The following is a 12825-nucleotide window of genomic DNA, read 5'->3' as shown; positions in this document are numbered from 1 at the left end:
AATCTTTGTGTGTATGTCAGCTGATAGTCAACTCATATTGTGTGTGTTTGTGTGTGTGTGTGTGTGTGTGTGTGCGCGCACGTGTGCAGTTCGACAGCTGATAAAGTCCCAGCGGGTTCAGAATAAACTGGGAATCGTCTTTGAAAAAGAAAAAGACAAAAGTCAGAGGAAAGATTTCATCTTCGCCAGTGCAAAGGTTAGTGGAACACACACACACACACACACACACACACACACACACACACACACACTTGAGTCTTCTCCCATGTGTTTATCATGATGTTCTGTGTTGTTGTCATAGAAAAGAGAAGCGTTCTGTCAGTTACTGCAGCTGATGAAGAACAAACATTCCAATCAGGACGAGCCAGACATGATTTCTATTTTCATCGGCACGTGGAACATGGGTGAGACACACACACACACTTGTGTAATCTGTGTGTGTGTTTGTGTATTGATGAGTGTTTGTGTCTGTAGGCGGTGTTCCTGCTCCTAAAGCCATGAGCTCGTGGATTTTCTCTCGAGGTTTAGGGAAAACTCTGGACGAGATGACCGTCACCATCCCTCATGACATCTATGTGTTCGGCTCACAGGAGAACTCGGTGTGTGACAGAGAGTGGGTGGAGAATATCCGCTCCACACTCAAAGACATCACAGAGATCGACTACAAACCCGTGAGACACTCACATCTCCTTACACAAGAGTGTGTGTGTGATTGACATCTGTTGTGGAATGTTCATGAGTGTCTGTTATTGAGTGAAATAGATGAAGAAAAGAAAGAAAGAACTGCTGTTAAAACTTTTTTCTCTCTCTGTCTCGGCTGTAGATCGCCATCCAGACTCTGTGGAACATTAAGATTGTGGTGCTTGTAAAGTTAGAACATGAGAACCGTATTAGTCATGTGGGAATGTCCAGCGTCAAAACAGGAATTGCCAACACACTCGGTCAGAAAACACACACACACACACACACACACTGATAGAAACGCAGACAAATTCTAGAATCGTATATAGAAACACACACACACACTTATACAGACGTGTTCATTTGTTCGTCTGCTATTGATGGATTCTTTTTGCATTATTTATGCTCTGTTTCCTAGGAAACAAAGGTGCGGTGGGTGTGTCCTTCATGTTTAACGGAACATCATTCGGCTTCGTGAACTGTCACCTGACGTCCGGCAATGAAAAGATCCACAGGTGCGAGTGAAACACGTGTTGAATCCTCTGTCCGATTGGCTGTGAGCGCTTTCCGTAATGACCTTTGACCCCTGACAGGCGGAATCAGAACTATCTGGACATCCTGCGTCAGCTCTCGCTGGGAGACAAGCAGCTGAACTCTTTCGATATTTCGCTGAGGTTCACACATCTCTTCTGGTTCGGAGATCTCAACTACAGACTGGACATGGACATACAGGTGTGAATGAAATACTCCATATCCCACAATGCAACGCTTCAGTAATCAATGAAGCACGCGAGTGCAGTCATCCGGCCAACAGGATCTTTACTACGCTCTCTACGTCACGCACACGCTTGTTAGAAATGCAGAGCGACCGCTTGATTTTGCGAGTTGTGTGATGTCTTTGTTGATGAAGTGGGGAACTGAACAGAAAACATAACATACACCGTGAGATCAGAATCGTGAATGGTTGCAAACAGTTGCCTGTTTTTCATCATGTAGCCTTTCATCAGTAACATTAAAAGAGTATTTTTGGGGGATTGGCGTTGTGAGAGGGTCTACTTCTTTTTTGTCTTTGCCTGATTATGTCATAGGTCTGATATCAAATCAATGGAAGTCTATGGAATATCCCCACAACTATAGCAATACAAACCTGTGTGTGTGTGTGTGTGTGTCGCAGGAAATCCTGAACTACATCAACAGGAAGGAATTTGAGCCTCTGTTGAAGGTGGACCAGCTCAATCTGGAGAGAGAGAAGAACAAAGTCTTCCTTCGATTCGGTGCGTCTCCTCATTGCGTGATTCCTCTTTCATGTGTCCAGCTCATACACACATCAGACATCATCACATACATGTGAACACCTTAAGAAGCTCATGTTTATGTTCATGTTGTTTTTATTCTTGTGTGAGCTCAGTGTGTTTAAGATTTGTGTCACATTTCCTGTGTGTGTGTGTGTGTGTGTGTGTGCGTCCAGCGGAGGAGGAGATCACCTACCCCCCCACATACCGTTATGAGCGGGGTTCACGTGACACATACGTGTGGCAGAAACAGAAAGCTACAGGCGTACGTCAACACGTTCTCTCCATCTCACATCATCTCTCATTTCATAAACATTGATTTGACAAAACATGATCACATTTATGTTCAGAAAGAGCGTATCCTGTGAAGACACAGGTCTTGACAACACACTTCCTGTCATGTGATCTTTGCTGAAGGAAGTTAAACATCCTTAAATTCTTCTTCTCTGTGGTCTTGTAGATGCGGACCAACGTTCCGTCGTGGTGTGACAGGATCCTCTGGAAATCTTATCCTGAGACACACATAGTGTGCAACTCTTATGGTACGCCATCGCCATGACGACCAAGATCTCTTAAAGAGACAGTACACCCCAAAACGAACGATCTGTCATCATTTGTTCTCTCTTATCATGTGTTTTGTGAAACGTCTCGGTGTGTTTGTGTGTTGTGTTTGTCAGGCTGTACAGATGACATCGTCAGCAGTGATCACTCGCCCGTCTTCGGGACCTTTGAAGTGGGCGTGACCTCACAGTTTGTGTCTAAGAAGGGTGAGATGTGAACTGACTGATGTCGTTGTTGTGTGTGTGTGTGTTTCGTGTGAATCTCTAACAGATGTGTGTGTGTGCGTGTGTCCGCAGGGCTGCCGAAGTCTTCTGAACAGGCTTATATTGAGTTTGAAAACATCGAAGCCATTGTGAAGACGGCCAGCAGAACCAAATTCTTCATTGAGTTTTATTCTACATGTCTGGAGGGTAAGAAACATGATGATGAAGAAATGACCCTTGACCCTGTATTGTTTACTGTCGGTCATGTATCCAGCCTAAACACATAGAAACGTACAGACGCGTTCAGCTTCACAACATAAACAAACATAATGTGGTCCAAGCTTAACTTCCCCTAAACCTCCGCTGTCAAGTACTTTTCATTTCATACAATTAATATACCAAAAAATGTCCATATAAATTACATGTAAAATATGAGTTCTATTATGACCATACACAGACCGGATGGTAACTTCGGGCCAGACGTGTGCGCCCGACAAAACCGCTTATACAATGAGACTGAATGATGATTTCTGAAAATGAACTTCAGTCCCTTAACTGTGATGTCAGCAGATGTCTCTCTCTCTCTCTCTCTGTGTGTGTAGAGTTTAAGAAGAGTTATGAGAATGACACTCAGAGCAGTGACAACATCAATTTTCTGCGTGTTGGTTGGTCGTCTAAGCAGCTGACGACACTGAAGCCGATTCTGTCAGACATCGAGTATCTTCAGGATCAACATCTGCTGCTCACTGTCAAATCTCTGGATGGATATGAATCATACGGTGCGTCTGTGTGTGTGTCGCTAAGTGATTATTCTGATAGCTGTCTGTTTACAGTGGTGCTCTGAGAATCACATCTCATGAACTGTGTGTGTAGGCGAGTGTGTATTGGCTCTGAAGTCGATGATCGGCAGCACAGCTCAACAGTTTCACACGTATCTGTCTCACCGCGGAGAAGAGACGGGAAACATCCGCGGCTCCATGAGGGTCAGAGTCCCATCAGAGCGCATGGGCACCAGAGAACGACTTTACGGTAGACACACAGACGCATGCATACACACAGACGAACGCACACACACACACACAGACGCATGCATACACACAGACGAACGCACACACACACACAGACACACACACACACAGACGCATGCATACACACAGACGAACGCACACACACACACACACACAGACACACACAGACGCATGCATACACACAGACGAACGCACACACACACACAGACACACACACACACAGACGCATGCATACACACAGACGAACGCACACACACACACAGACACACACAGACGCACACAGACGCATGCATACACACAGACGCACGCACACACACACACACACACACACAGACAGACGCATGCATACACACAGACGAACGCACGCACACACACAGACACACACACACAGACGCCTGCATACACACAGACGAACGCACGCACACACACAGACACACACACACACACACTGACGCATGCATACACACAGACGGACGCAGGCACACACACACACACACACACACACACACAGACAGACGCATGCATACACACAGACGAACGCACGCACACACACACACACACACACACACACACACAGACAGACGCATGCATACACACAGACGAACGCACGCACACACACACACACAGACGCCTGCATACACACAGACGAACGCAGGCACACACACACACACACATACACAGACGCCTGCATACACACAGACGAACGCACGCACACACACACACACACACACAGACAGACGCATGCATACACACAGACGAACGCAGGCACACACACACACACATACACAGACGCCTGCATACACACAGACGAACGCACACACGCACGCACACACACACACACACACACACACACACAGACGCATGCATACACACAGACGAACGCACGCACACACACACACACACACACACAGACAGACGCATGCATACACACAGACGAACGCACGCACACACACACACACACACACACACACACACACAGACAGACAGACGCATGCATACACACAGACAAACGCACGCACACACACACACACACACACACACACACAGACGCCTGCATACACACAGACGAACGCAGGCACACACACACACACACAGACGCATGCATACACACAGACGAACGCACGCACACACACACACACACACACACACAGACGCATGCACAAACACAGTCGCATGCATACACACAGACGAACGAACGCACGCACACACACACACACACACACAGACGCATGCATACACACAGACGAACGCACGCACACACACACACACACACACACACACACACACACAGACGCATGCATACACACAGACGAACGCACACGCACACACACACACACAGACGCATGCACACACACAGACGCGTGCCTACACACAGACGAACGCACAGACGCGTGCCTACACGAACACACACACAGACACATGCCTACACACACACACACACACACACAAACGCTTGCACACACACACACAGATGCATGCCTACACACACACACACAAACGCTTGCACACACACACACAGATGCATGCCTACACACACACACACACACACACAGACGCATGCCTACAAACACACACGCATACACACACACACACACGCATACACACACAGACGCACACACATGCATGCACGCAAACACACATTCACACACAGACGCATACACACGCACGCAGTCTGTTGATGTAAGTCTTGTTTGTTTTTCTCAGAGTGGATCAGTGTTGATAAAGACGAGACGGCGGTGTCTAAGAGCAGAACTCTTCACCCCAGATCAGGACATGAATACGTCCAGTGAGTGGAGATGCACATAAATTGCACACGTGTGATTGATGATCACTTTAAGATAAGATATGAGATATGAGTTTTAAGTGTGTTTCTGTGTTTGCTGTATAAAGTGTTTTCAGATGTTCATCATAGTGAGATGCAGACGTTAAGTGTGTGTGTCTGTGTGTAATGTTTGTATGAGTGTGTGTAGCAGGAAGTTTGGTTCAGCTGATCTCGGTAAAGTGCCTGAAGAAGGAGATAAAAACATCACAGCTCGACATCCAAACTGTGACACACAGAGCAGGTAACGCACACGCACACACTAAACTGCTGTTTGCATAAATAATACATACAGTAAACGTACGTGAGTGGTTTGGTTTGACAGAGGCAAGCAGGACGCGTTTGAGGGAGGAGCCGCTAAAAACAGCTTCAACAACCCCGCCTACTACATTTTAGAAGGAGTTCCCAACCAATCAGCCGCTCTGGCTTCTGACATGCTCCATAGCGCCGCCCTTCCTCCAGCATCCAATAAAACCTCTTCCCCTGCGGGTGGAGTGGGGAAGAGCAAGCCGCCCAGTGGAAGCTCGGTGCAGGGCCGCAGGCAGACGTGTGGACGCCCGGTACGGCCCATCAGTGAGGAGGGGTCCTCAGAGGACGACGGGACACACGTCGGCTCACTGAATCGCCCCCCGCCCGATTTCCCCCCTCCCCCTCTGCCCAAAGGAGCTCTGGAGATGGCAGAAAACTCCTTCAGCAAACCGCGCGTGTTACCAGACCTGGCAGACATCAAAATCCCTCCCGCCTCCACCGTTACGTCGAAGCCGCCATCGTCGCCGAGCTTCGTACATTCTCCTGGAGGAGGCATGGCCTTCTGCGTGGAAACTCCACCCACGCTCAACGCAGGCCCTGCCCCGTTCCGTCGAGGGGGCGGAGCTTCGGGAATGGACGACCAGTCGTGTTCGGTACTGCAGATGGCCAAAACTCTGAGCGAGGTGGAGTATCCGTCCAGTCGAGGGGCGGCCGCTCCTCATCTGCGAGGTCTCACCTTCCCTCCCCGCTCCATACAGGAGGAGAGCATCGCTGAAGATCTGCCCGAGGAGGTGACAACAGCACTCCAGTGTTCTTGTGTATTTTGTGTTTATCGTGTGTGTGTTGATGTTGTGATGTGTGTGTGTGTAGGGTTTGTGGCATGCCGAGAGCAGCAGCAGCAGTCTGTCCGTGGACTGCAGTGTCGGCGAGTGGCTGCAGAAATTAGGACTGCAGGATTATGAAGAGGGTCTCCTGCATAACGGCTGGGACGACCTCGAGTTCCTCAGGTACAACTCACACCCGTCTCACTCTCACCTGTGTCGAGTCACCCACCGCTCATCCAATCGCCTCTCTTTGCTACAGTGACATCACAGAGGAGGATCTGGAGGAGGCGGGCGTTCGTGACCCCGCCCACAAAAAGATCCTGTTGACCAGTCTGAAGCAGCAGAAGTGAGCGTCGGCAGTCTGGTCTGAGGGGAACGGTTGAGCCGGTGTCATTCAGACAGTTCGTCCAGTTGAATCGTTTCACTACAAAACCCCGCCCACATCTTGAGAACGCCATGGGAACATGTGATGTCATCATAACATTCCTCAGCTTTGCTTTGAAAACCGACTGATGTGTTTGTGTGTTCTTGCATGTTCAGCGACTCTAAAGGGAAAAAAGCCAAAATCAGTGATTGCTGATGCATACTGATGACTTGCGAGAGTGTTGTGATCTCCGTTTTACACAAACATGTGTGTCTGTGTGTGTCATTTACATAAATAGATTTTCTTAAGGTATTTTCGCTGTAATAAATCTCTCAACAATCTTCTCTTAGCTGCTTTTAAAGGAAAAGTTTACTCGAAAATCATTTCCTCGTCCTTAATCGCTCCAAACTATGATGACAGAATTTCGTTTTTGATCTAAAACCATCATTTCAGCATCTGTGTGATCAGAGAAGAGAGAAATCTTCATCTGGACGGCTGACCAGCAGAGGTCGCTGTGTGGTCATAAAGAGAATCCTTACAATCATCATCATCCTCATCATCATCATCTCTCACGTGCTTATTATCCATTTCATCTTCTTTCACTTTTGACTGAAACTCTCTTGAATAGCAGAAGTGTTTGAGATGCAGTTTATAGCTCTTGTGTTTGTTTTCATCATTGACAGAGATGTAATACTCGTTTATTTAACACAATGTCTTTAATATTATTATTATTATTATGGGATATTTCTTCTAAAATGCATGTGAAAGTCTCCGCTTGAGAGAAATAATCCGGTTTGTGTATAAAGTTTGAGCTCGTTTCGGTTCTCATGTATTATGTGTTTCTTTGCTCCTCTGAATATTTCGTTAACTCTTAACCTGTTTGTGTTCATATTTAACTGCTAAATGAATTTGTCATCTTTTACATGAATGTTGTTGTCGTTGTTTATAAAGTTAATAAAAACTAACATCTCCCTCTGATGGCACAAACTTTACAGATCATTTACATTCACAATGAGTTACATTCCTTTCTAAGATTTATGAGGAATATACGAAGAGTTTGGTTTCGAAATGAGATCAATTCTGTTTTGTATGATGTTTTTATTGTGTTAGTCAGATGTATGTATTTAGTTATTATGGCTTAAATCGAAATGAACCGACTGCAGTTTGATTGAACGTAATTGAAATTCACAACAAAAACATGAATTTTGATGAATTGATATTGTTGATGTGGAGATGAGAACTGATTTCAGGTCAGTACATGTTGAGCTGTCCAGTCTCACCAGCTTTGTTATTTGGTGTTTAAAGTTAAACGAATAAGAACACGTGGAATTATTCTGCTACAGGCGTCACAACATTACATGATAATAATAATTATAATAATATAGCAAATAAGTGACATTAAGGAATTCACACTTCAAACAAAAAAAAGAAAATAAAGAAATGGGATTTCAAGTTTAAATACAACACTTACACGTCACAGAAAGCTTTGTTTTTATAACACATGGACAGCAGTGCTGTTATAACGTTTTTTATTTCACAATGTGAGCTAATGTATGGCTTAACAATAATAGTTATATTAGGATGATATTTGTTTTTGCTTTAATGCCCATGAATCAGTGAAAATAAGATTAGTGAAGGCTAGAAGTATTTTGAATAATGTTAAAAAACAGATCAAAATCAATCTTTACAGTTCTCTCTTTCATTTCAAATCTAACAAACATCTTGATATTATTTTTTTCTTTAACAGTTTGTGTCTTTAAAATGACAGTTAATTTATATAAGAATATGACAAAAATAATAATTTAGCGCACAAAAAGCTTTCACGATTTTTCATGCAGTTTTCGTGCTTTCAGAGACCGTAATGCGCAAATGTGATGTGTAGAAAAAGCACAGATACCGTAAAGAGGTTTTGTTGTTGTTGCTCTTTATTTTTGTGGATTATATACAGCAGTCATTCGTGAAACACATGGCGTGCACTGTGCCAGGTTACCTTTAAAATAAAAAAGAAACTACAGCGTATTTATATTAATATTTACAAAATATGCTTCATTTTAAAGGGCTTAAAAAAACATCTGACCATCCCAACGTTTTTTTCTTTTAATAAATAACTACAAGTGTCTTACTTGACTATGCTTGTTTTCGGGGTCACACACACACACACACACACACAGTTTGAAAGGCATCAAATCAAATTCACCGGAATCAGTCCACATGAAGACACGATGAAGAACGAGTCCTGGATGAGAGAGATCCGACACACAAGAATCTGATATTCAGGACCGAGAAGTTTCTGGATGTTGATCTGATCTAAACGAGGACAAATGATTTTTCTCACGTGAATCTAGAACCTCGTTGGTTTCCGGTGATAAAGATGATAAACAGAGAACATCACAGACAGAATCACAGAAGATATATCACACACGTGATGAACACAAATCTGTTATGAACCATTCAATAAACACACAGAAGAAGCGCCCACGAGTTGAACATGACAATAAATTATACAACAAGAGTCCAGCTCGAAACAAAACAACACGAGAGTGATGAGAGAGAGAGAGAGACAGGCAGAGAGGCTCTAGAACAGGTTGGTCTTGATTGTGTTTGGTTTCCGGTGAAATGAAGACAGAACCCCCGCGAACGGGCCGGACGCCATACTGTCTGCCGGCTGCCAGGCTTTCAGCAGGTCCGGGGTCTGAGGGACGCCGTGGGTCAGCCCGCCCGCTCCAGACCCGATGCTCGGCCACGGCGAGGTCTTGAGACCCTGGTGGATGGAGGGCGAGAGGGAAGAGTTGGCGAAGGCGCCCGAGGAGCCCGAGACCGGGCTGGGACTGAGGCTGCTCGCGCCAGGACTGCCCATGTTTCCGGAACTGGGGAGAGACGCCGTGCTGTCGGGCGTCGGGCTGCATGTGGGCTCCTTCGACTCGTCGTCCTCGGATGAAGAGCGATTCTCTCCAGATTTCTTACCGCTGGAGTTGCTTCCAGATGTGCCGGCTTTGGAGTTGGCTGCGCGTTCCTGCTTGCGAAATTTGGCTCTTCTGTTTTGGAACCAAACCTGACGAAGAAAGAATCGTGAATCATTATAGACGAGATAATAAATGATGACATTAAATGATCGAATCAGCGAAGCGCGCGGAAATGAAAAGAGAGAAACGTCACCTGAACTCTGGCCTCGGTGAGGTCGATCTTGAGCGCGAGCTCCTCTCGGGTGTAAATATCCGGGTAATGCGTCTCCGCGAACACCCGCTCGAGCTCCTTCAGCTGCGCGCTCGTGAAGGTCGTGCGGATCCGCCGCTGCTTCCGCTTCTCGTTCAGTCCGGACGGGTCCGAGAAAAACTTGTAGGGAACTGAAAGATCAAACATCGCGTTAGAAGATAAAGTTCGTTGTTTTATGTGTCATATTTATAAAAGGAAAAAGATGATAAATACGCGGACGACACGTTTGGAGTGAAATCCAGAAGAGACTTTTTTTAATTTAAAAAGATTATGACTTTATTGCACGACAATTATTTCATTATCAATTTTTTATTACATTTCCTCTGGCGATAAATGTTTTATTATAATCAACCAGGCTTAATCAGATTAACGACATTTCATTATTTGGGCAAAAGATAATATAATTAGTGACGCAAATTGATTCAATTATTAATTAAAAGATTTAATAAAATATATACATTTGATTAATTCTTAAAACTAGAAATTTCGTTTTTACTGGACAATTTCCTTTCGATGATCTAAATGAAATACAAATGATTCGGTTCTTTCAAAGCTTCTCGAGACGCATAATTCAGAAGAAGATCAACTGATGAACTGTTGCGGAGATGATCTCTCTGTGCACACGTGAACTCTTTTACGTTTAATACACGTTCTTGTATTCGTGTGTGTGTGTGCGTGCGTGCTGCACCTGTGGAATAAGGCGCGGGCTGGTGTTCCCTCAGCGCGCCCAGAGTGCAGCTGGCCGAGGTGAGAGGCGCGCAGCCCGGGTTCGAGCCGAAGCCGGTCCGGATGGGGTTGTACTGAAACGTGTTGGTCTGACTGCACGAGTTAAAGTCCGCGTACGCCGACGCCTCCATGGCCGCCATACACGAGTCATAAGTGTTCAGGTACGAGTAATCCATTTTGTACATGTGGAGGACGGATGGAGACGCCAGGTGCTCCGGGTTCCTATCACGCGCGGTAAGGGTCTCGGAGAACGAAAGAAGGCTCCTCACGGATCCAGCGGTATGTTCTTTTATAACAACGATCTTCGGTGAGCTGCAGTCGTGTCGTGCACGCGGTATCCAGAGTGCGTCCTGCGGGGTGCGTGTCGCTCGGTGACGGTGCGGCGGTGCTCTGCTGCGCCCGGGCGGCTCGTGGTGTGTTTATAATAAAGTTGCTGCCCGCGAGACAATGGCGAGGCGGTGGTCTCTGTTTGCATGACAATGCGTGAGTGCAGAACGCCTCCTCCCCTCTGCTCTGACCACGCATCCCTAATGCACCTCTGCATTAAACCCTATCCATCTGCATCTGCCTGCGCGAGTGCGCCCGCGCGCGCGAGAGAGAGAGAGAGAGGTCCATCAGAATCACAGTCCACTTATATGTGCCCACGGGTCACTTCTACTTTTATATTCACCCATTTTCCTTTCACTTGAAATATATATATATATATATATGCGCTGTGTGATATTTCTCTCCAGTCTGTTCACTTCATATGAAGACTGCAGATCCGTCACGCGCTGTATAATATAATTCTCCATAAATAAATGACTATTAGTGGCTATTAAGAGTAATTTCATTAAGGCGAAAATGGGCAAGTTTTCATGGCCGGGTAAATAGGTCCATTCCAGCTGATGTTAAATGAATTGTGGGATTGTTTTAGCTTTAATCTGCCTCTGCTGCTGGTGTGAGATGAACTTTAATTTGATTTCAGCAATAATGGCTTTGATTTCAGAGCGCGATGAAAACACAAGTGCAGTGGTAGCACACCTCCTCACAGCCGAATAAAAGCCAATGAACACATCGAAACCTCCGCGTTAATAATTGATGCGCAATTAATGCTTGTCTCTGTTCATTTCAAGCGCGGAGCAGATTCGTTTTCATCTGAAGTGACGGAAACCTGCTGCTCACAATCAGACTCTTCTGTCCGATCTCATCATCGCAAACACTGACGAACAACAAAATAAACTGTCGGAATTATTTCATCCGACTGTTAAATGTGACGAATGCATTTTCAGTATTAACTGCCATCCTGTGTTTTTATCATCAAAATGTAGCCTACTTTGGTTTATTTTTCGTTTGCGACTAATATGAAATTAACATTTTTACGTATTTTTTTCCGCTTTTATAAATAGAATCAGATATTATTCGTTTGTTGTGCATAAATGAGGATATTCGATCAAACACGGAATACAAAAATATGCGTGTATTAATTTGCCTTTTATTTTTTAAATCGTGAACAAAAGAACACAAATTTGTTAGATTCATCTCCGCGCGCATTTGACTTCTGACCCCGTAACCCCGCGCGCTCTCTCCGTCTCTTTCTCATCTCGGGTGTGTGCGCGGGATCTGCGGCTATAACCTGGTTATCCCGGAGCGGCCCCGGGCGGGTGTGTCACGGCGCATTTGGTTAATTTGAGGGTGAACGGTGGTGGAGCTGATGCGCCTTTCAAACTCCATCTATCAGCGGCCAAATCACGCGCATCACCCCGCGCGCATTAACGGCTATACCGGGATGTGGCGAGACGACACGCGATTGCAACAAGTCACCGGACACCGGGAACCTTTCAGCAACTCCCCGAATAAAGAAAAGTCTTCCTGAAGTCACAATA

General features: G+C 45.6%; 2 protein-coding genes across 3 annotated transcripts in view; one reads left to right on the top strand and one right to left on the bottom strand.

Moving 5' to 3' along the window:
• inppl1a (inositol polyphosphate phosphatase-like 1a) overlaps positions 1–7997 on the top strand; it is an 18369-nt gene extending 10372 nt beyond the window's left edge. Inside the window, exons 10-27 of one of the 2 annotated variants that reach the window (XM_079480780.1) lie at positions 90–196; positions 302–404; positions 475–671; positions 824–941; positions 1100–1196; positions 1275–1413; positions 1856–1955; positions 2150–2238; positions 2434–2515; positions 2651–2740; positions 2831–2944; positions 3340–3516; positions 3611–3766; positions 5470–5551; positions 5736–5828; positions 5910–6624; positions 6704–6840; positions 6917–7997. In XM_079480780.1, coding sequence (XP_079336906.1) covers positions 90–196; positions 302–404; positions 475–671; positions 824–941; positions 1100–1196; positions 1275–1413; positions 1856–1955; positions 2150–2238; positions 2434–2515; positions 2651–2740; positions 2831–2944; positions 3340–3516; positions 3611–3766; positions 5470–5551; positions 5736–5828; positions 5910–6624; positions 6704–6840; positions 6917–7007 — 2687 coding nt within the window. In that variant the 3' untranslated portion in view covers positions 7008–7997. Of the gene's footprint in view, positions 1–89; positions 197–301; positions 405–474; positions 672–823; positions 942–1099; positions 1197–1274; positions 1414–1855; positions 1956–2149; positions 2239–2433; positions 2516–2650; positions 2741–2830; positions 2945–3339; positions 3517–3610; positions 3767–5469; positions 5552–5726; positions 5829–5909; positions 6625–6703; positions 6841–6916 lie in introns of both variants that reach the window. The other variant, XM_079480779.1, reaches the window with a different exon arrangement.
• Positions 7998–8954: 957 nt separating this feature from the next.
• On the bottom strand, positions 8955–11489 carry phox2a (paired like homeobox 2A). Its single transcript, XM_079482370.1, has 3 exons — positions 10923–11489; positions 10178–10365; positions 8955–10073 (listed from the first exon to the last, which is right to left on the bottom strand). The coding sequence occupies exons 1-3, from the start codon at positions 11143–11145 to the stop codon at positions 9597–9599; spliced, it is 888 nt and encodes a 295-aa protein (XP_079338496.1). The 5' UTR covers positions 11146–11489; the 3' UTR covers positions 8955–9596.
• Positions 11490–12825: the final 1336 nt, after the last annotated feature.

This window comes from Barbatula barbatula (assembly GCF_947034865.1).
Source record: "Barbatula barbatula genome assembly, chromosome: 19".
Lineage (NCBI taxonomy): Eukaryota > Metazoa > Chordata > Actinopteri > Cypriniformes > Nemacheilidae > Barbatula > Barbatula barbatula.
The sequence above is the reverse complement of the archived record's forward strand: the minus strand, read 5'-3'. Positions and strand labels throughout refer to the sequence as shown.